The sequence below is a fragment of the Diadema antillarum genome, unplaced genomic scaffold (assembly GCF_040938485.1).
Source record: "Diadema antillarum isolate AM-2024a unplaced genomic scaffold, OU_Dant_1.0 seq00001469_RagTag, whole genome shotgun sequence".
NCBI lineage: Eukaryota > Metazoa > Echinodermata > Echinoidea > Diadematoida > Diadematidae > Diadema > Diadema antillarum.
The window spans coordinates 1,074,510-1,099,253 of record NW_027272208.1 but is presented as its reverse complement, the minus strand read 5'-3'; the positions used below and the strand labels follow the sequence as shown (position 1 = coordinate 1,099,253).

Genomic DNA, 24,744 nt, shown 5'->3' with positions numbered 1-24,744 from the left:
GTATGGTACTACACACTGTGGCTATTTTTTTTTTTACAATGTCATCAAATTCAGTTACACATACATGTGTGTATGTGTAATGTAACGTAATTGCTGACTAGTCATGAGGGCATTCCTTTGTAATGCATCTAATGTTTCAGAGATCTTGCCGAAGCATACAGAACACACCTAATGCCATCAGAGGAGAGAAACAGAAGAAACAGGGCAGGGTATGGACTGATGTGGCAGCCAAGTTCATGAACTTCCTGGCATCACAGGTAATTCTATCCCAAATAATAAGATATTTAGTGCTCATTGTTGTCTAGAGAGTTCTTTAGTGTATTCAGTGCACTCGAGGTGCACCATAACAGCCTACCATCATCTTTTAGTGTGTGATAAAATCCATGTCAGTTTGTCTTTGTCTTTTTTCTGTGCAAAAAAAAAAGGTTTATTGAAGATTAAAGTTTGTTATGTGAAGTAGCTGGATTTGATCACTCTCTCTTTATTTGTCCCCGCCGAACGAGTTCGAGCAGGGGACTATGAAACGGGCTCCGTACGTGTGTGTGTCCGTGTGTGATCAAAATGCTACAAAATGCTACTCCTTCGCCATTTCTAACCCGATTTCGATTCCGTTTGCTTTATGTGATGGCACAAGGTGAGGGCTTCAAAGCTCTTACACAGAATTTTGACCTTTGACTTCTTTGACCTTTGACCTTGATTTTTGACCTGTATTGTACATTTTGCTACAAAATGCTACTCCTTCGCCATTTCTAACCTGATTTCGATTCCGTTTGCTTTATGTGATGGCACTAGGTGAGGGCTTCAAAACTTCTACACAGAATTTTGACCTTTGACTTCTTTGACCTTTGACCTTGATTTTTGGCCTATATTGTACATTGGCTACAAAATGCTATTCCTTCGCCATTTCTAACCCGATTTTGATTCCGTTTGCTTTATGTGATGGCACTAGATGAGGGCTTCAAAACTTCTACACAGAATCTTGACCTTTGACTTCTTTGACCTTGATTTTTTACCTATATTGTATATTTTGCTACAAAATGCTACTTCCGGCGGGAACATATATTACGCACCGCGTAATTTCTACTTTTCTTGTTTTTCTATGTTGTAGGTCAATGACGCCAGCGTGATACTTGGACTTCCACTACTGAACTCGGCCTTCATTGCTAGTTTCAAGTGAGTGAAGCTAAGTTTCTTAGTAGCAACTTTCCATTCACCATCCCTTACTTGTTTTTCCAACATTGTGTATTATTTTGGTCGCACATCGTTGACATTCTATGTATCTCAGTTATTAATTTACCCAGAAAAAAAAAGCAACAACTTTTTTTGTCACTTCCCCTTATTTTCCTCTTGCATCTTGTGACATGTTTTCATTTGTATTTGACAGCACTAAGATGACTGACAGTTATAGCACAGTATGTGATCTAATTGGTAACGACCTGACCTTTAGGCCCATTTGATCACACACAGAATTTACTTATTTGGGGATTGCTTTTCAAGACTTGCTTTTTATTTGCTGCCATTCACACATACAAAAAAAAATAATAAAATAAACATCACTTGGCTGCAAATGAAGCTTTTTACATTTAAGAATAAGAATAAGGGTTTGTAAAAGTATTTTTCCTGCCATAGAAACAAAAGGAAATTGATATTTTAAACAGTGAGAAGTGAAACAAAAGTGGGTACCCTAAAGCATACTTAGCTGCTAATATAGAGCTAATCATGTGTGGAACCCATTTGTTCTGAAAATTTCAGGTTGGAATTCTAAACGTTCTCTTTCATCTGCTTGTTTTTCCGTGAAAGCAGAGATCATTGTAGGATTTGCCTTACAAACTTTGCTTTTTCAACTATGTTGATGTAAGCAATATGCAAATTTTCACAACAAATTCTCCTTTTGCTGGTAAAAATACTGAGTCTTTCTGTATCTCTCTTCTTTCCTTGCAAGCTGAATGTCAATATCATAGTATGCATGATTATATGCCTTATTTCTTTCCTATTAACCCTTAAACCAGACCAGGCTTTTTGGCCTGTTCTGTGACCGGGAAAGGGTTAATTCAACCCCCCCCCCCCCCCCCCCCCCCCCCGAGATCTCAGCCATCAATTGCGGAGTCGCCCTGAAAATTGGCACATACATTACATTTTATTTCCCTGTTTTTCAACCTTTTGTTTTTTCGTTTTTTCTTCCACAAACTTATTACAGAACCTATTTTAAACATAATTATACTTAAATAAATTGATTTCAGCCATTGAAAGTGAAAATAATCATATCTTTTTGAATAAGGTGAGAAAACTGTATTTACATAGACTTTGTACAGAAAATCACGTTTTTGAGCCATTTTCGGTCTGACATGCATGTATGAAAGGTCGTGCAGCGTCGGAGCGGTATGTCCGATTTTCACGAAAATGGTGTCATAAGATGTGCGAGACTTGAAAGTAAAAAGTCAGCGAGCAGCGCGGTCAAAGGGGTTGATTCAACCACCCCTCCCCTGCCCTTTTAGGGTTAAAGCAAATGTGGTAATGTTTGACACTGTAAAATTCAACTCTTCTTTTGTCACACTATAACCAATTTTACATTAGTTTTCATTTTTTTTTTAACCAGTCTTGTTTTGTCAAAGTTGTCATGTATGTACAAGTCAAATTCAGAGGGGCCCAAGAGAATCCTTTCTACTTACACAATAGAATCAACATATTTTTATATCCATCCATGGTAGAACTTTTCTTTGACTTGTGCGAGGTTGACCTAAGCAATGTGGACTGTACTCAACTCTTTATGTGCCACGTTTGCACGTCCGACTCAGTCGATGGTGTGCCCAATCCGATTGAAAAGTTGCCAAATGTGATACAATGAAAGCGTTTCTCGCACTTCCGTTCCTCTCTCATATAGCTTTCATTTTATGTGGTGATTGAATATCAAGCGGTGTTCTGTAATGGATTTGCATGTAAATTTTAAGTTTTTGTCACTGTTTTGTGTGCAAAAGTCATGCCTTTACAGTGATGTAGCAACTGGTCATGTGAAAGAAACAGTCATAGATTTGTCATACAATGATACAGCAAAGCAACGCTTGGTATAATTTCTCCACAATTTTACTCTCTATTTGTCCAGCTCAATAGAAATCTGTAAAAGTTACATAGACTTGAAAAACAGAACGTTATCTCAAAGCATGACTACGTTTGTGTCTCAGAATAATGTGGCACACAGGGGGTTTCCACTATGACACATGAAGAGTTAACATGATATATCCTTTTGCAGGCCATCTCCCAACTTGGCATTTGCGTTGCTGCAAAAGCTGTGTAGTCTATTGGCTACAGAGGGCAGCAGTCAAGCTATTCCTGACTACAACGAAATGTGTGATGTGAAACTCGAGACAACGCAGCATCTTCTCAAACAGGCAACTGACCATCAGTGCTATGCTGTGAGTGTAGTTATGTCGTGTTTGAGTTCCGAGACCATTTTAGTCCAAAGTCATGTACACTATTGATAATTTAACTAGATAATGCAGGCAACAAAACTTTCTGGAAAGCATTCATGCACCTTGAAATAGCTATATGAAATGCGAAAGAGATGAGCATGTGTCTCCTCTCATGTCAAATTGTGTGTACACCTATTCGTGCATTTGTGAAAAATGTACAAAGTTTCATGCTGTGATAAGTTTTATAAATTTTTTGAATAGTTTACATGATATTTTTTCTTGACAGTTTCCCACACTCAACATCTTTCAACGACCCAAATGTGCCTGTTAGGATGACGAGAGCAGGTTTTTGACCTTCATGTATCAAGTATTTGCTCTGCCATACTGCCATACTCAAATACTGTATACGCTATATATTTAATGAGTCTAATTTTTCGCCCATCGGGACTTCCAACAATATTGCGAATTGGGACTTCCAACAATTTTCGCAAGTGGTTCAATTTGCGATTGTGGAGTACAGTATTAAATGCAGAAATGTATGCGTGCGTGCACATCACATTCATGTTGGAATCATAGTTAATAATTTTGTGTGTTTTTGAATTCGACTCGAAATTTGCAAGAATTAAAAACCTCGCAAATTATTCAGCATATTATATGGTAGTTGTCAAGTCTTCAGAGGCAAATATCAGGTGTAATTTTGTTTAACCATTTCTGCCCCACATAACTCTGTGTCCTTTAGGTCACTGAGGATGACAGCACAAGGAGTAAAAAGCTGGAGTGGTTCCAAGCTCTCTTCAGTACTCTTCTGAAGACCAAAAGGTAAGCAACGTCCATACTTTTTGGCTATTGTGATGAAGTATCAAGAGTGGAAACTGAACATGGATTTATTTGCAGGTGACATTATCACCTTGTCTTTTTTGCAAGATGTTATAATATCATGAAAAAATGTGTGTCATTAACCTGTTGAGAATGAGTCCTGAGCATACTCGGGCAAGTGTCTATGGGAAATGCATGTAGTAGCAAAATCAGCCCATCCTCAAGGCATTTAAAGAGAACGAAACCCAAATATATATTAATTGAGGGAATGCATCAATGATAGTGAAACTCATTAATGAAAATTTAAGGAAAATCCATCAAAAAATTATGAGTTTTTAAAGTATTGGTGCTGCCAATTAGAACAGGTGGAATTGCATGTCAGAGTAACAACTGAAAAGTCATGCAAAAAGTCAGAAACCATGAATGACTCTTTTCACAGGAAGCACAATCCAGCTTGGTACAATAGCCTTTGCATCCTTTTCTCTGTGGACCATAACATCATGGCAACTCATCTCCAAGAAGTTTGGCCCTGTCTCCTGGCAACCAGCATCCTTCAGGATTCCTCCTCCATGACAACGGCAGGAGGAGAGATGGCATCAGTGGAGAAAGTGGTGGAGTCCAGAGATGCCTTTCAGAAAATAGTGATAGAAACCTACACCAAGCTTAGACAGGTCAGGACCTGCTCTCAGATCTTTGTCAGGGGAGAGACTGTGATGGGTTTGGTTTGGTTTGGGTTGGGTTGGGTTTGGTTGGTCTGGTTTGGGTTGGGTTGGGTTATGTTGGGTTGAGTTGGGTTGGTCTGGTTTGGGTTGGGTTGGTCTGGTTTGGGTTGGTTTGGGTTGGTTTGGGTTGGGTTGGGTTGGGTTGGGTTGGATTGGGTTGGGTTGGTTTGGTTTGGTTTGGGTTGGGTTTGACTTGGTTGGGTTGGGTTGGTTTGGTTTGAGTTGGGTTGGGTTTGGGGTCGGGTCGGGTCAGGTTTGGGTTGGGTTTATATCTATCTTTCTTTACTCTCCACGTGGAGTGACAAATTGAAACAAAGTATGCAATGAAGAGTGAAATGTACAAATCAGTATCTAAATTTATTCATTGCATAACACTGACCCTGATAACGTAGCATACGGGAAAATAGCAAAATTGTATTGCATACTATAATCATATATAAACAAGGGAGAGAAAAAAGCAAATACAAGAGACTGTCATCTTAAGCAGATCTTGATTTGGATGTGTCCCATATACATTTACGTCATTATACTGTACTGTTACATATGTATTTGCACTGCACATGTATTCATAAGGAAAGGCGAGAGATTGTGGGATGATGACTTGAGTGTTTAGATATGTGGTAGGTTTTGGGCTGTGTGGTCACTGTATTGTGACTTCATGTGAGAGCGTGTGTGTGTGTGCAAGTGTGACAATTCAAGACATTATGAGTTCTGAATGTGCATGGTTGCAGTGTAAAGTTTTGCGACTGTGTGGGTGTGATAGTATGCAAACAGTTGCCAGTTTATAAGCTTTGATGAAGAAGAAGGGTACAGATTTGCTTCTCGTTCCTCCCCAATCGATTGCCAAATTTTAAAAGGTGCATTGTTGGCCACAAAAAGTGACTATTTGCTGCTCAAGCATGCTCCCTCGATATGATACACAGCTACGTATTTTAGAGTTGAAATGGTCTTGAATACTTTGGTGCCTTGTATGCTCATATGTTCCGTCGAGCGTAGATGAAATGGTGTGTGATGAGAGATTGAAGCTGTTGTTGACCTGACTGATCTAATTCTCGTGTAGAATCAAATGTCTTGATATTCCTATGTCATACCTGACAGATGGATAGACTGGTGAAAACGCTCCTGTCTGCCATCTTAACAAGAGAGGAATTTTCATTGAAGATTAACTTACCAACCAGCTTCCATACAAGGTATGTTTTAAAAACATGGATACTACTATTTCCTTTTATATAGAGATAATGACTGGCATGGAAAGGAATATACAGAAAGATTCATTCAAAAGGTTTGGAAATGTTGTTAAGGGAGGTTCCAAGTCCCAAGATGAAGTTTAAGATTCATAACTTCCCCAAAAAAGCATTATAATCCCTAAGGTTAAAACATTGTATACTCAATAACAAAAGTCATCATCTATTTTATGCTGTGGGTTTAGTTAAGATGTTGAGAGGGTAAAATCATACTAAACCTCTACTGTCGACTTAAGTTTTATGTGGTAGCCATATTCACAGAATGATAGTTGCTAAGGAAATAAAAGTATTGGCATATGTTCAGGACACTATTGAGTTGTTTGCAAGGGAACTTAAAGCAGCAAAATGTGCTGAAATGTCTGTTTCTCTCTTTTTATCACCACCAAGCTTTGCTCAGGCCGTTGAGTCACTAACACCTGGCTCGTCGGTAGCCATATGTGATATGATCCTGGAGGATCTGTTGACAAACTACGTGCCAAAAATTGTGACGTCTCTTCGGACTCGAACAGAACCAGCAAGGAAGAAGAAGAAGAAGAAACTCACAGCTGATGACATTTCCCCAAAAGTCCATGATGAAGAGGATGTGCCTTTGCGATTTGAAACCGTGGCAACCATCTTGGACATCTTTCTGCGGAATGCCAAGCTCGTGGATGCTGCAGAGGTGGGGCATATCAAGAGTCAAGTGTCGTCCCTCCTCCGTAAGATGTCCCATGATGTGCTGAGGCCTCTGTTAAAAGCTGTCTGCTCAGAAAATCAGGTGAGCTCGACATTCGAGGAATCTGGGCCCCATTTCATGAAAAGTTTATACTGTGATAGCAATTCTTGCTGGGATGGTAACAACAAGCTACCAGCTTCCTGATTGGCTGTTGCCATGGGAATTTGCTATTCTAGCAAGAGTTGCTATCCTAGCAGCTTTCATGAAATGGGACCCTGATGTTTGCATCAGCTGGAATTGTTGATAGAGTAGAATGGAATTGAAATACTAGAAATCTGAAACTTTGCTAGTGACCTTGGACACTTGACAAGGAGTTGGTATCTTTCATTTGTTTTCTCTTTGTATTTTTGTGAGATGGACTGGTTCTCTAGGTTTTGCTGTCTCCTCTTCTGTAAGGAGAAGTGAAGTGACATCTTTTACTTCTTTAGATGCAACTGTCTCATACATGAGACCTTTATATTATATCTGAAGCAGATGGACTACAGACTGTGTCACTTCATCAGAAAGAGAATGATTGCTTTCCAATTCTTCATGAGAAGGCATTGGTGTTTAATGATGTCAACACTGATATTTTCACATACAGATATTTTGATGAATTGACAGTCGATCAAACATTTTCACACATTTTTAATTTCACACTTTTTGGCTTTCCAGTCATTGTTTTAATTGAAAAAAAAAGAAGATATTACACAGACTTTCTTGAAGAAAGTGTGAATTCAAATCATTCTGCTAACCCGTTGAGGATGGACTGATTTTGCTACAACACGTATTTCCCATAGACCCTTGCCCGAGTTTACTCAGGACTCGTCCTCAACGGTTTAAAACATTGCTGGAAATGATATCAAGTCTATCTCAAAAAAACACTTGTATTCAAAGGATATTAGCAAGTAGCCATTAGCTTCAGCATGTGCATAGCATTACATCAGTGCCAGACTAGACTTGACACGGCCAGTGCAGTGTTATGTGAATGTGGAGCAAAATTTTGTTTTCTCTTTTGTCGTTATTTTCATGCAACGTTATTTTCTCAATAGAGGGGGTATTCTTGAAATTTACAAAAACAAAACCGCCATGAAAATGTAAGTGTTTATATTGATGGTCTCATGCATGTAGTTTATTACATAAAACATTCGACATCTTCATGAGATCCGTTCACACTCTCTTGTATGAATTTAATTGTGCAGAGCTTCACTCGTGGAGCTGTCCTATTGTGCTATAGCTGGGGAGAACTGCTTCTGCTTCTCAGACAGCACACCAACCTCATGGAGAAAGATCCCCCCACCAAGGGGGAAACCCCTCCAGAACATGGATTCTTCTCCTATCTTCACAGCTATGTGGATGCAGCAACATGGGCAAATGTAGTTGACTTGATGGATCGGACTGAAAGTGGAGAACTTCTTGTTCTGAAGGTGAACTTTAGAATGTTAGAATTATTGTTAAAGTAATAGCGTTACTCAATAGGACAGTGATGTATATTTTTGGGTGATGTGATGATGAAGACAGTAAAGTGCCTATACTTTAATAGCATTTAAGAGTGTAAATCTTGTGAGAGAATGTAGGAATGTTCTGCCAAGTGTCATTGTTAATGTATTTTCATCTTTATCAATTCAAAATTCTATGGAATGCTGCTGTGAGGTCAATGTGATTTTCATGGGTTTTTGGTTTGCAAGTCTGCAACTAGTGTACTGCAGTGCATGTGAGCAAAATATTTCAGGTTAATAATTGAGATGAATGTATGTGTACAACCAACATATACATAATTTCTTCATCTGCATTTTATAAAGCTTGCTCGTTTTTCATGATTCTTTATATCTGAAAAATAAGGGTCAGTTGTTGTGGCAACAAGCCAGGGGGCTGTCTTTGTTCAGTGATGTGAGGAGTGTTGCAGTCAGGGAGAGTCTTTCTGGGTGCATCTTACAAGCCTTGGGGCTGGCAGAGGAAGGATCTTGTCAGAACTTGGGGACCTGGGATGGTCTGGTGAGTTTGAAGTGATGTCCCTTACGATGATGTAAACCATGGTAGATGATTCTTTACTTTATGTGATGTAAACCATGGTAGATGATTCTTTACTTTATGTGATGTTGTAATGTTAAGAGTTTAGCTTGCACATTTCTATGTGAAATGTATAACAGACACATTGATTCTTCCAGGGTTGCGTTTTATACGATTTTGTATATATAAAACGTGTTCCAAATCACAGTTGTGTTTAAGACATTCAAAACCTTGCTTCTAGTGAAACACCATTTTGAATCACACCTCCACAGTGCGTTTCAAAACCAAGTTTCAAGACCATGTTTGTAATCACAACTACTGTTTGTAACAAAATATAAATCACAAAACACAGTTTCAAAACCATGTTTCAACCCAGAAAAGTTTGCTACTATATAAATGCACCTCAGGACAAGTATGGAAAGTAACATCGCTGCCATGAAGCCAAAAAGGTACAGATTATTACTTTTATAGCGAACAGAAAATAGAGTTGGTGAGATTTCATAATGTTAGTGCATGATGGTAACATGAACGTCATAACAAAATGTTTCCGAGGAGGAATTTTCTTTTATTGGTACTGCCTGCTACTTCAAAAATTCAATCAAGCTGAATTCTTCCCATGGTCTTTATTCCCTATAATTGCATAATTTTGTGGAACGAGAATGATTTGTCATTTTTGTAGCTTTTTAATTGAATACTGATCACTCTGTTCTTATTGCTTGTCTTCCAAAAGTTTGGTCATATTTCCAGGTCAAATCACTACACAGCGATGCTGCATTCCACTCTGCTTCAAGTCCCTACCCTGCTGGCATTCTTTGATGATGCTCAGTGCCAAGCTACAGCTAGACTCATCTGCCAGGCAGTTTGCACGCAGACAAGCAGCAGCGGACAGTGCGGGACGGTCACGGCATGGGAAGCAGCCACAAGTTTCCTGGATGCAGAGGCTTGCAAGGAGTCTAGGGGAATGCAGACCGCGCTGATAGAAACTGTAGGAGAGCGATTGAGGGAGATTCTCTGTCGGAGGTGAGGGGGCAGCCAGTCTAGTGTAGAAACACGTGAGGGAGTGGAGAAAGCAAGTACACACAAAATAGAAAGAGTGCACTGTGATTCATCCTAGACAATATTGCTTCAAAGGATGTGTTTGAGCGCTCTGAAGTGAACCAAAGTGAACCAAACCAAAGCGTACCGTACTGAACTGTGCCAGTTTTTGTTCAAGCACTCTGTTGAGAAAGCATACCTCGTGAGTTATTTTTAGAGGGGGTCACGCATTTTGTAGCAAGAGGGTCATTCACCTGGCGCGCTTAAACTACTTACAGCTGTCCAGAACAAAGAAAATGAACTCTTTGCATTATGATGTATGTGCATGTTACACGCATTCTTCACATGTTGACATTTGGTACGCTTTTGGAGCACATCAGGAAGTGGTCCACTTTTGGCTTGGTTCAGTTTGGTATGGTACGGTTCAGTTTACTTCAATAGGAGCGCGCTCGAACGCACCCAAAGATGTCTGCACCTTGTGACTTGTAAGAGGAATGTCACTATTTTGTGTATGATTCAGTGGCCACAGAATGTTTTTTAGTGGGGGAGGGGGTGAGGGGGTAGGGCTGGTAGTTGATTGGGTCAAGGGTCAGTGCCTCTTTCCCCTTCTTGATGGGGATAATCTTGAGAAGGAACCCTCAAATGTTGTAGGTTTTATTGTTTTTTCCTGTTTAGTATGGAGAGCCACAAGTGTGTGTTTGTGTGTGTGTGTGTGTGGGGGGGGGGGTAGGGGCTAGGATTTCAAGGTCCCTTTGATTCATATGAGAAGTATGACAATGTGTTATTGATTTTGGTAGGTGTAAAGGCATCTGGCTCCCAATGAAGCATCCATTCAGTCAAACTACAGTAAAGAAAGAAACCTCATACATGTGCATGTCATTGAAAAGCAAGAGGGGCTCAAGCCCTGCTGATCTTGACTGAGCATACGCCATCTTTGCAATCTAAAGTAGTCAGATGATGAGTTGTAAGACATCCAGCTTCTTTTGTTTTAATGACTGACGTGAGTTTGGAATGACACCTTTTTCTCCTCGCAGCATATCTCCACTGAACGCAAAGAAGGTCGGGTTAACAGGTGGCGTCAAACATGACATGATGCGTCTCAGCAATCTTGCCTCTGTCTCTCACCAATCGAAGGAGACCAAACTCATCGTAGACTTGTTAGAGCAAGGAACCTGTCTCTTGGAGGTAGTGTGCCAAGATTTAGATAAAGATATTTCAGAATAAACTTAATGGCCCGAATTCATGAAGGTGGTACAAATGAAACCATGGTGTAAACCATGGACAGAAACCATGGAGCGCCAAGTGTCACATGGAATATTTCATTATGAAATCAGTCATTTCGTCGATGAAATGATTATTTTGTAACAAAATGAACATTTCGTCCACGAAACGATAATTTCGTTAGCAAAACGGTCATTTTGTCAACGAAATGACCAATTTCTCAATGAAATATTCTGTGCGACACTTGGCGCTCCATGTTTTTTGTCCATGGTTTAAACCGTGGTTTCATTTGTACCACCTCCGTGAATTGGGGCCAATATGTCAATTCCTCTCCCAACAGGATTAAGATTCAAAATGTGCACACAATATCATGTTTTTTTTAATTACATTTCATTATGTTGTTATTTGATGGTGGTGATCTAATTTGCGGTGTCAGTTTTACAGTATGAAGATGATTTGAATGATTATTGTAATATGCCTAGACTGTGGGTGTAATTTTGTTTTGAGCTACAGATTGTACATCTGGACCCCAACATGAGTTGCAAATATGGGAAACTTCCTTCGATACACATGTGTGATCCCTCCCCCTTTTTTATTGCAATTTCTTTGTAGGACGACTTTGCAGCCCCTTGTCGCATTTACTTCCTATTGGAATATGTTTTAAGTTCTCATGCACTGTGTCTCATTGTGGTATGTGGAAGCACTTTCTTAACATAGGTCTCAGGTTACAAGATAGCTCCATCAACTTGCGAGATCTCCATTTGTTATATCCTCATAGCATGTATCGCTACAATGCATGTTATGTGTAAATGATTGCAGTCTTCATTTCTCATTACCTTGTTGAGCGAATATGGAGAAAATATATTACCTTAAAATTCCTCTTCAGCTACTTTTATGACTATCTTTTGGTTGAGAAATGATTAGCCAGATACCCAGTGGCTTGTTTTGAAATTACAATGCCTCTCCTTAGTAGAACAGAAATGGAAGTCAAAAGACACTCTGATTATTGGTATGTTGTGAATTCAAATGTGCACAGGTGCTGAGCAACCTTCCCCTGGCCCACCTGTCTCCTAGCAACCAGACCCAGTGCTTGGTGGTGCTCGGAGCTGTGGATCAGTACGTCACCCGCCTCCTGCGTTCGTCAAGGAAGACGACGAGGTCACGTGACCTGCTTGGGCTGTCTGCGGCACTCAGAAACCTGCAGGCGGTCATCTTGAGAGGGGTGCACAGTGTGGATGTCGTAGCAGACGATGATTTGAGTGGGCTGTACTCTCGGTTCCTGGCCATCCTGGCTGAAACCAGTCTGGAGGTAAGACTACCTATATCCCAAACACATTCTGGGAAACTGTCAATGAAGTATACTTTTATGTTTTTGCCCTCATATTTTAACCCTAACTAGGCCGGGGGGCCTCCGAGGCCCCCCCTCGACGTTCCGCGCGATGTATCGCAATCGCAAAAAGCTATCGCCGCGACGTTTCATGACTTTTTTCTTTCGAGTCTCCCACATCTTTTGACACCAAATTTGCGACGCCCGGGCGCGCGGTTCCGAAGTTACGCATAAATATGTACATGCATGTCAGACCAAAAATTGCTTAAAAACGTTAATTTGTGTACAATTTCAATGCAAACTGTGCTTACAGGCAAATTTCATAAAAGCATGATTATTTTGGTGTTTTATTGATTAAAATTAATGAATAACGTATTTTCTTGTTCGGAGTGATGTGGCGGACAAATTTCATCGAAAAAACAATGAAAAACATAAAGTCGAAAAACACAGAGAATTTTTTCTGATATCACAATTTTTTTAAATTACATTTGCTAAGGACACTAAAAAGAATATTTACACAAAAAATGTGCCTGTTTTGAGCTTTATTTTGTGATTTATACCAAATAGTCTGATTTTATGCATCATCATGCATAAATTAGCATAATTTAGCATAAATGATAATTTTTTTTTTAAATAACTTCATGGTATTTTAGATTACATCATAGGCAATGCCTGGGAGCCCCCCCCCCCCCCCCCCCCCCCCCAGCTCTATCAACTACCTAAATAGCCTGGCCTAGTTAGGGTTAAATGTCTACACTGTTGATTTGTTATTGGAAGAAAACTGAGAAATAAAAAGATGTGGCCAGTGGTCTTGCAAAGCATTTGGGAATTATTAAAATGAGATAATCATGCGTGAGTGGTCAAGAGTACAAGTGTAACAGCATCAAATGTGTGTGTATGAATAACGGTATACTATTGCTCTTTATAGAGTTACTTGACTTAAATTTTACTTTGGAATGTTATTTTTCGACCTTGTTAGAAATAAAAGAAAAAAAAACCTGAAAGAAAAAGAAAAGAATATCAATGTAACAGCATCAAATGTGTGTGGATTAATCAGGGTTTACTGTTGCTTTTTATAGAGTTGCTTGACTTAATTTGAATTTGAGCATAAAGAAATGTATTCATTCAATACTTTAATATCTTATGAATGAAATAGTATGGGGACAGGACTTTTATATAAGGCATAGCCTTTCTGTCTGTCTCCGAACACTTTCAAATGTATTGTATTTTTGTACTGATGCTTATTGTGATCATTCTTTTCTTGTTATTATGGTGTTGTCAATTTTCTGTATTCTCCTGTTTGTTTGTTTTTTACTGAAAGTGTTGAATAAATCTGAATCTGAATCTGAATCTGAATTTTACTTTGGAATGATATATCTCTACCTTGTTAGAAGTACAATGAAAAAAATGCATAAAGTATGTTAAATTGTTCATCTTCCATGGTAAAGCAACTAGAAATATCACAATTAGTGTACGATGTGAAGTTTATCTTATATTTTTGTAGGTATGGCAAAATGTCTGATGGAATGTAAATGTGCCTTTGTTTGCCAGTATATTGCATCTATTTGTAAAGATGGCTTCCTAGCACCTTATTGTCTTCACAACATGAATATCTGTCCTGAGCATTTGAACTTTTTTTTTCTTCTGATACTGCATCTCTGTGCAGGTTGTTTCCATGCATGATGGTCCAACTGAGTTCACTGATAGTACAGAGAACTTGGCTTTGTTGTGGCTCAAGAAGAAGGTCAGATGTAGCACAGCCTCGGACGATCTCAGCGATTACCTGATGAAGGTATGGTATTGGCTGGCTATAGTTTGTTGCAAGCATGTGAATGATGGGAGGGGTTTACTGGATGGTGTATTTTTGGCGTGATAAAACTGCAGTGCTACTCAGCTGGGAGCATTGCTGGACATGCTTTTATTCATGCGAGCACTTGTTAAAATGCTATGGATGCATAAATGATATACAACTATGCTTTTGATTCTGACTCTAGGTACATGTAAATAGCGCTCCCAGATGAAATTTTCAAGGTGTCTCACTTGCCAGCATGCAAAAGCTATAACAATATCTCTCCCCGACAAGTACTATTCGTTTCATGGTTTTTGTATCAAACGCTTACAGATTTGTGATGGACTGACACCCTGCATCGAGACGCTCCAGTCTTCCAAAGTTATACGTTCACCGCCAGGTGCTGCGTTGCTACTCTCAGTTGGAGCCACACTTGTACAGCAAATTCACCTTGCTGGTCGACGCAGGACTCCTAACGGGGAGTCTCGGAGCTCTCCTGCTATGATTTCAACCAGCCAGCTGAAGGCGTCGCTCGTCGGGATTCTTAAACGTCTGCTGGCCACGCCCGAGGGGGTCGTGCCTGATGAGTGGTGGATGAAGAGTGTCATGAAGGCTGCAAGAACACTCCTCATGTCTCGGCACTCGACATCATTCCCACAGAACATGGACAAAGAACAATCGATCTCTGAAGTGATGCCTGACGACGATGCTGCTGCTGATGATGAGGATGATAATGAGGAAGAGGAGGAGGAGGGGAAGGGCAAGGAGAGAGACGGTCCCGATGACTCACACAAAACCAGCGAGAGCCACTGGCAATGTTTCTCAGACTGCCATGAGAGGGCGCTCTCACTGTCCTTGCAGAGACTCGCGAACATGGAAGAGAATGACGATGATCACCTAGGTGTGACAATTTCTTGCCTGGAGTACCTGGCATCTTACTGTACAGTCAGAAAAACTTCTTCAGTGGCTCAAAGAGTGTGGGATGCGCTACACCCGGGCCTTATCGCCAAGTCTCCTGAAGGTATGCAAGCCAGAGAGTTAGTAATCATTACCTAAAAAATATGTCTGTATTTCCTTTATTCAGTTGATGCTGTTTAAAAAAAAAAAAGAAATGTATACATTTTCTCAGTGAGATTTGCACATAAAATAATGATCGGTTATAACACCCGGGCCAGCGACCAATCCTCAGCACCTGGCAATCAGTAGTTACAAAGAATACAACCATTGACACAGATGGTGATGGTGGGGTCCGTGGCGCGCGAAGTGGAAGCTGCTTGGCGTGGACGTTGTTGGAAAGCGCGTAGAATCCTGTCGCGATCCTGCATACGGCCAAAACGAACAATAATGGGGTCGGACTTGTTGCCAGCTCCGGTGTTCCCAGCAGGGGCCCTCCTGGGAAGCCTGTGGGCATTGATGAGGGGTATGGTGCGCATAGCTTCTTCCACCGGAATTTTTAGTAGCGTAGCAAAGGTAGAGAAGCACTCACCGTAGACATCCTCCCGTGTAGAATTGGGTTTCCCGTAGATTAGGAGATTCAGTTTACGTTTGTGAATTTCAAAAAGTGTGAGCTTCTCATCCAGTTCGTCTTTAACTTTCTCCAGTTTTTTTATCACGTCAGGGATTCGGTTGCTTTCAATATCTCCAATCCGATTTGAGGCATCAGTAGCAAAGTTTTCCAGCTCGTTAACAGTTTTTTTGATACCAGACATTTCGGATTTCAGAGAGTAAACGTCAGATAGGAGAGTGTCCAACTTCAAGTTGAGCTGGGCGTTGTTTGCTTCAGTAGCTGTTTTCATACTGGTTATCAGTACAGCCAGGTCGCTATTTGATGGCGCCGCGGGCGTGTCCGAGACTGAAGACGCATGGTCGAGTTCCGGGTATGGGGCGGCTTCGCTGTCACTGAATGTGTCAACTGAAGTGTCACTCAAGAGGGCATTTCGCCCTACAGATTTACCCGTTTTATTTCCAATTTTTGCGCGAGTATTCATGCTGATAACTGGTCCTTTTCTGAATGATGATATTTGCAGGTTAATTATAATACAGTTCGTTGATACAGCACCTCATGAAATGGTAGCGAAAAAGGTAGTTTGGAGAAAGTTCCGGGAGCTCACATTAGCTGCGTCCGTCTAGTCCGACATGCTTTATTTATTCGATTCGGTCAAATGATACTTGTACAAATTCAGGAATTTTAAACACTAGTGTCAAAAGACAAGTGAAAGGTACCTAAATTTAGACTATTTTTTCATGTGCAGGTTGTAGAAATTTGAAAGGACAGTGAATGAAAAATATATTTCTGTTCTATTCTGTACTAATTAATACCATATTTGTTTTTGATGTTTCATTGTTGTGTTTATGTAGGCTAAGACATTGACTTTACCCCTCGAAGTTCACTAAATTTTTCCTTGAAATTAGTTAGAAATCATTGCCAAAGGAAATTAGTTAGAAATCATTGCCAAAGGAGAAGGTCAGATAAAGTACATGTGGGTATATTACCCAAAGAAGCCTTGAGTTCTGGGATCTAACTTATAGTTATTATTGGCTGATCAATATTGATAAGGACAGGACGCACTCCAAATTGATTCTTTGTCATCACCAAAACAAGGTCGTCGGTCAGTGAGACAGCAGCTAGAAGGCCTGCTATTGGTCACTCTGAATGCCATGGCGACAGCTGATCTGAGGTCAACACTTCAAACGTTGCTCACTCAATTGGTAAGTGTTTGTCGTACTTCAACTTTTGATGCACACTTGGTACTCTTTCTAACTTACTTGCAAGCCAATCCTTTTTTCCGTAGCAATTTCAAATTAAAGAAGTGTTAACTGCATGTCTACTTTTGTATACTTTTATGAAACTCATGAAATTCTGCAAACCCAGTATGGAATAGATAATTGTTGATCCCATTCTGTTGTCTAAGTGTAGGTTGAACACAACTCTAGAAGCAGGCTTAATACCATATTTGGTTTATATACTCCATGTACATAGGGTTCATGCTTGAGGAGCTAGATATCACACAGTGATTCAAATGAGACATGGTTCCTGTTATTTTATATCCCAGGACATGGAAACAGAGAGTCGGAAATTGGAGTCTCTTCTTGCAACCTGGCAACTGTTGCCATCGGCAACACTTTCAATGGAGAGCTACATGGTAGTCGTTGAATTTGCACCAAGGGTGAGTTATCAACACTTCACCACTGTCTGTTTGTGCATGTGTGTGTACCTTTGTGTCTGTGTGCGTGTTTTCTGTGGATGTTTTATAGGCAAATGTAAGTAAAAGTAATGAATGTTTGTGCACCCCGAATTTCTTTAACACATCTTTTTTTTTTTTTAAGCAGCCATAACTAAAGCTTGGAAAATCCAATGCCAACATAAATTTTGTGAAGGATAGATGTGAATTCACACATATTTCATTTGTGCATGTTGGGTGCAGGGTCAATCCCAAAAGGTTGAAGGTCAAGATCAGTGAAGTCCATTTGCATGTTTCTAAAAAAGTAATTCTCCTGATTTATTGAAGTGACCATTTGAGAAGGCAGAGTCATCCAGTCAATGATTTGCTGCGATCGAATTGCTGTAAATTGTACTTTTTTTCTATGGTTATAACGACAATGCTATGTTTACACTATGTTCCTGGAAGCCCACTGCAGCCCAGTTTGCCCGAAACGTAGTACATTGTCCTCCGTGGGTAGGTGTGATATTCTCCTTCTTTACCCTCTCCGTATTCTAGTCTTGTTATTTCCAGTCCTCTCTCCAGGGAACATGTAGCCGCATCGCAATACGGACCACCTTCAAGTTTTGTTACGACCTTTTACAGGCTGTCATATTTTGTCACATTCACTACATTTTATGGCGGCCTGCTAGGTTTCTCATGAGCACCGTGACTGCTGTGGCAAATATTTTGACAGTTTAAAAATCTGATTCGGCATCCACAGCAATCACAGCCTGTCATGTTTGCCCATCCCGTTCCCCTTCGTTGTCTCACGTCCATCCCGTTTTGTCCACGGTGGCCTGAAACATAACTGCCATGGCCGCCGGGAACATGATGTAAAAAAGCAATAATTAGTGTAAGTATGTATTCATTTCGTCAATCATTTGGCACCCAGATTAACACAATGCTGCTGTGAGTGATATCATGCTCCGAACACTTGTGCAACAAGTAGAACTTCTACATTTGATGATTGCATCAGCACTTCCTATCATCGTATTTCGTGGTTTCTCTTTCTAGGTACTCCGGAGTTGCCAAACAATTCTACAGCAGACTGTGGGTACACATTCTACAGAGGGCGCCCTCCTTGCTGCACTGCTCTCAACAGTGGCAAAATTTGTTGCGCAAGGGAAGGTATGACATTGGGGAGCTTTATTTTACCTCTTGATTTCACATTAAGAAATACAGAGTGATGTAGATAAGTTTGTCTATCTGTGTCCCCATCATTGGCAGCGATGGTGTTTAACAACTTACCAGGCTGTGATATGACTAAAGTACATTGTAAGGGATTTATCTGTAATCTTTTATATTCACAATTTTCATAAACATGAATTTAAAGGGATGTGCTTTATTCTTTCAGCAAATTATAGTCATGATGTAGTTGTGCCACCTCGGCGTTATTGAATGGTCACATTTGCACCCAGTTGTGCATAATTGCCTGCAATAGCGAACCAAATGTACTGTGCTGGGATTTTCCATTGTAAACTGGAAAAATAATACTGTCTAGACAAGAAAATAGAGTCCATACAGAACCACTATTTGGATTTGTGAGGAAGATGTTATGCTTCAGCATCTGATGGTAACTATAGGTGAGGGAGATATGATTTTTTTTTTCCAACACATTCATAGGACCTGTTACCTGTGGAACATGCCCTTCCCAGCATGCACCAGTGCCTAGCAGTGCCGTTCCACACCATGGAGGCAGTGTCCTTCCCAGCATGCTTCACTGCCGCCTTCCAGATCCTCAACAGTCTCCTCTTGTGTTACCCTGGTGCCGTCCTAAGGGCTCTGCCAGCTTACATCAGCTGTGTCAATCATATCCTTTCACTCACTTCACATACATGTACTCATACGATCAGTAGACCACAGTGGCCCCTTTGCACTTACACCCTTCAGAGTACACACCAAATTTAAACCTAGAGGGGGCATGTACTGTGTAATAAGTGACATGTTTTAGCTTTCTACAATAACAAGTCTTACCTACCCTTGATCACATGCATACTGAATATCAGAGAATAAGAAGCAACCACTAGTTGGCCATTCTGGAGAGGATTAACAATAGTTGGCAGACAGGATCAATATTGCCATAGAACAGCAAAAGAACATACCTTACCTCAAGCCTACTCTCACGTTGTATATCAAGCAACTACAGACTAGAATCTTTCCATAATTTGGAAGATTTTCTTTACGTGCACATACAGGTGTCTGCCAGTTACTTTCAGATTGATAAGTAATGTCTCAGCTGGAATAGCATTGGGAATATAATTTGAACTTCAAAAGAGTGGCTCTGGAATATTTGTGTGTGTATGAGCTTGGCTTTTTCAAAGCCGTCCTTCCCCTTGAAAAAGGGTCAAAAAAATTGTTTTTTTTTTTTTTTTAAATAGTAAAACGAACAGAGTATGATATGATCTTGCTGGTTTCATTATCATTCGCAATGTTGTTATATTCTTGACTGCTACCCCCATACGACTGCTATCCACCCTGATGGACCGGAGTGCCCAACAGAGTGGGAGGAGAAGGGAATTGTCAGACGAGCAACTCTTTTTGTGTGCCGAGAGCATGCAGAGGTGAGATCAAGGGGGGAGATAAAGACCCTTTATACAGTAGCACAATGGTGGGGAAGTGGTGATTGGGGGATGTTGCAAAAAAAACAAACAAACAACTGAACCACGGCTGTTTCATGATGGTTTGGGGATGTCATGAACAAAAAAGTTGATTAAATGATGTTCTGACGCATGACTTTTACAATTCTCAGTTGAAACTAAGTCTTTTTTATGACCATAATGTAGCATTTCCTTTTTGAAAAGTCAAAGAAACTGGAAATCTGAATGAGAGTATGAGATGTACATGAAACATAGGTGAGATTAAAGGACAAGTTCACCTTCATAGACATGTGGGTTGAGTGAATGCAGCAATATTAGTAGAACACATCAGTGAGAGTTTGAGCAAAATTGGACAATCCGTTCAAAAGTTATGAATCTTTGAAGTTTCTGCTCAGTCATGGCTGGATGACAAGACTACTATAGCTTGTGATGTCACATGAGTACAACGATATAAAGAAAGAATAAAGAAAATTCAACATATTTCCTTTTTTCTCGCATAAAAAAAGAACCCTCGACTTCTCTCTTTCAGAAGGCAGGGGGAATAGTATTACCCTTAACATACGTCAGTAGCAAGTCGAAGAAATGTACACTTTATTCAAAAAGTAAAGTTTTGTGAAATTCTCTTTTTATTTTCCTTATATAGTTGTACGCATGTGACATCATACACTGTAGTAGTCTTCTCTTCCAGCAGTGACTGCGCAGATACTTAAAATATTCATAACTTTTGAACGGATTGTCCAATTTTCCTCAAACTTTCACTGATGTGTTCTACTAATATTGCTGCATTCTCTCAATCCTTATGTATATGAAGGTGGACTTGTCCTTTAAAGGAAGAGTAACATTTGTAAAAGAATTTGAAAAAAATAGTCCTGTCTTACTTGCATGCTAACTACATTTAGTTTTTGCCTTCGAAACAAACCATTACATTTTTCCCACTTTAACTGTGCGTCTCCTGCCTAAAAATATGATATCTCCCGCTTATAATTTAGCTTTCTCCAACCCAACTTTAATTTTGTCATGATGTTAAAAACGAAGGCTAAAATAGCACCAGAATACATCAAGTATAAACTAAGAACTTCCAGGGCCCACCCTATTCTGACGGGGGGGTCAAATTGACCCCCCTTCGACATTTCGCGCCATGATTCCGCAATGCGCAAAGATTTTGCCGCGTCGTGTCATGACTTTTTTTCATTGAAGTCTCGCGCATATTTTGAGACCAAATTTGCGACGTCCAGGTACACCGTTCTGAATTTATGTAATGTTTTGCATATGCATGTCAACTCGAAAACAGCTGAAATTCATGATATCATGTGCAAATCCAATGCAAATTGTGTTTTGGGGTTAAATTGATATAAGTTAGGTTATTTCAACTTTTAACCACTGAAATTAATCAATTCTAGAGTAGATAAGCTTGAAAAAGTGCCTGCAACAAATTTTGGCAAAAAAAAACAATAGAAAACAAATGGTCGAAAAAACAATAACATACATAAGAAATTAACAAAACAATTTTTAAAAAAAGAAATTGATTGTGCAATTTTTTTACAAGAAAATTGTTTGATGTGTCTTGAGGAACTCTGACACAAAAATTTAGCAATCGTTCAATCTTTTTAATGGAGTTATAGGTGAAAATATGATTTCATGCATAAATTTGCATAATTAATTTATTAAAAATAGAAGGCCAATATTATTCTATTGTATGACCATGTAATCTTGTAGTTGACATCCGGCTCTATCTTTAAGCAAAATTTTGCGGCGATCACGCGATCGGCGGCCGAGATTTGAAAGGGGGGTCAAATTGACCCCCCCAGCAAAAACTTGGTCTCAAATAGCCCAGTTAGAATAGGGTTAAGCGGGCCGTAGACCCCAGTAGCAAGGGATGTGGCCCTTTGTGCACATAATATTGTGCTCACATTAACATGATCAGAGTCTCCAGTATGGTAGGGAGGTCCAGGGCCCTGTTTCATAAGGCTGTCCATAGAGTTACGCATGACCTTATGAATGACTGGAATATGAATTGCCAATATGTGTGTCCATTTTTCTTTCTTTACGTTTTAACAAAGTATGACTTTGTCAATATTTCATCTACATTTGGGCCAAGACACACTTTCAACTAAAAACGTGTGTTAATATGTAAGCATAATCATTATTGTCTGCAAATGTCAACTTTAGCTTTATACTGTAAAGCGAGGAATATTCGCGTGCATTTTAATTTCGCGAATTTCGCGAGCGCAAAGATTTGCAAAATTAAGATGCATGTGAAAGTTCTTGTCTACGCTGTATGCATTGAATGCCAATGGCGATTCGCAAAAATTTCATGCCGCAAAATAGGCCGTCGGCTCCAATTCGCGAAAATTTCTTGCCGCGAATATATCATGTTTTACAGTAATTTGAAATTAGCAATGATAAGGAAACCCACTTGGCTTGCCATATATGAGTTGTTCGTAAGTCATACGTAACTTTACAAACACCTTTATGAAACATGGCCCAGGTGGGAGAATCTCCAGTTTAAGTGACGCTTAGGTTGAAGTCTCTGTGGAGAGCTACATAAAGACGATGAGAAGCTTTGCACAAGAGCATTAATTGCTGCTGCCAGCAGATTTTTAACCTTTGACCTTTGTTCATCTTGTCACTTGTTTCGCCCATCTTGTCATCCATATTCTGTGTGGCATTTCACAGGCTGTACTCCCTCCTGGCCTCTCTGAAACGAGACCTATCTCAGTATGGAATCTACCTGGTGACAGAGTATGTCAGTGGTTTGCAGAGGGGCACTCTGCTTCCCCTGGTCAAGGTGGGTAAAAGTCTTGCTCGAAAAAACAGAAACATTAAAGGCATCAAACTTTCGCAAATTGGAGCCGACGGCCTTTTTCGAGGCATGAAACGTGCCGCTCATATGTACTGGATGGTGAAGGCATGGCTCTTTGCAAAGTTTGTGAAAGTTTCATGCACGCAAAAATTAGTGGTTTAACAGCATTCAAATAAAGTCAATAATTCACCTTAAAATAATGCTGACACCTCCTACCTTTTACCGCAGTAGGTCAGGCAGGTCTTGCTGAAACTTAGAATACCGGCTTTGTCAGAAAAAAGAGGGCCTGATCAAAGCACAAATTACAGCATTATGATTCCAGCAAGATGTAGCATTTATTTGGTAGAATAAGAAACTTCTTGCTAGGTTGTACAGTGGACTCCCGTTATACCAAAGTCCTCGGGACCGGCAGTTTTCTTTCGTTATATCAAAATTTCATCATAACGGAACATACAAACAATAAAAAACATAGAGCAGATAATGTTTTGGCCCGAATTTTTACTTCGATGTAAGCGGAATTTCGTTATAACTGTGTTTGTTATAATGGGAGTGCACTGTATATGTCTTGTAATATGTAAGACAATGAGACTAAACGGCAAGACTATTGTGCTGTGTGGGTCACGTTCGGTAATTTGGCAGTGTAATATTTCGCAGTTTGGGACTTGTAAGACAGTGTAAGCAAGTGGTTGAGTTTGCAATAGAGAACCATGTTGATGGCATGAGAAAAAGTGTTTTGTCTCTTCGGGAAAATAATTAGAATTTCTCCCCTTGGAGACAGCATACAGCACGGCTATATTATGGGAGGAATTTTTAGAGGGACTTTTAAATTCTTCAAAAATTGAGTAAATGAAATCACCCTGAACTATCTTTTTTTCTTTTTTTTTACCATGTTCTTATTTTGCAATACTGTACTTGTGAAATTACAAGTTTCAAAAATGTTGCCTGCCATAACTCAGATGTATAGTGTAATGGTATCCAAGATGAGAAATTGCTAATTTTTGCCTGGAAGGTAATAATACTTCTTTCTCAGACCATCGGTTTCCAATCACCCACGAAATTGTCATACAAGTCCCAATTTGTGAAATATTTTCCTCGCTAAATATATGGAGTATACAGTAGTCTTCAAATTGTATTGAATGACTTTCATTCACAAACTGTTAACTCTCAAATAGAGTTGCAAGGATTGTGTTAGCAGCAAAGTGACTAATTACAAAAAAAATACTCGAAAACACTTCTTGCCTCTTCAGTGTACATTATGGCTTTCTGTCACAACCCTCTGTAACTGTTTTCACAGAAACCACTGGTGGAAGGAGTCTACAAGATCGTTGATGTGTGTGATGACAAGACCCTCTCCCTACTCCATGTCACGCTGCCCGTCAACTTGAAAGAGATCTTCAAAGCTTTCTATGCAGACTACAAGAAGCACCACAAGTACACTGGACATGTCTGAATACGCAAAAGATGTCGAACTGTCAACACCGGTTTTGACTCCTTTCTTTTTTCTTTCAGTGCCATGAAGAAAGCCTCTTCGACATTATTTTACCAAAGTGGTAAAAGTGTTTGGAAGTCACAGGGTAATGACCGTGAGAAAGTACACAAATATATTGGCTTGTGTGAATCACTTAATATGATTTGTCTGGTATTTTTAAGGTTTCATATTCATTTCTCATCTTTATGGTTTCAATTGAAATTATATTTTCACAATTTCAACACGGTCTTTTTATTCTCTTTAATAGTAGCTGAAGAAGGAATTCATGGTTGCTTGATCATAATACCCAAAGTTATTATCAGAACATAACATATTTGGTTAAATATCCTTTTATCTATAGATGGCTGAAAGAAAACATACAGATTTTTCCACCTTTTGTACAACTCG

At 39.7% G+C, this 24,744-nt stretch overlaps 1 protein-coding gene across 1 annotated transcript; it reads left to right on the top strand.

Annotated features, from left to right (window-relative positions):
• Window positions 1-140: 140 nt before the first annotated feature.
• LOC139709771 (unhealthy ribosome biogenesis protein 2 homolog) lies at window positions 141-24,485 on the top strand (the record flags this gene model as incomplete). The annotated part of the gene is made up of 22 exons (XM_071621732.1): window positions 141-257; window positions 1,109-1,173; window positions 3,248-3,410; window positions 4,147-4,226; window positions 4,663-4,894; window positions 6,044-6,135; window positions 6,577-6,946; window positions 8,086-8,310; window positions 8,726-8,878; window positions 9,624-9,913; window positions 10,963-11,113; window positions 12,186-12,458; window positions 14,143-14,268; window positions 14,599-14,955; window positions 15,127-15,286; window positions 16,868-16,974; window positions 17,319-17,432; window positions 18,483-18,596; window positions 19,092-19,278; window positions 19,930-20,029; window positions 22,742-22,853; window positions 24,163-24,485. Coding segments are annotated over 22 exons (3,744 nt in total), but the record flags the coding sequence as incomplete, so codon positions are not given.
• Window positions 24,486-24,744: the final 259 nt, after the last annotated feature.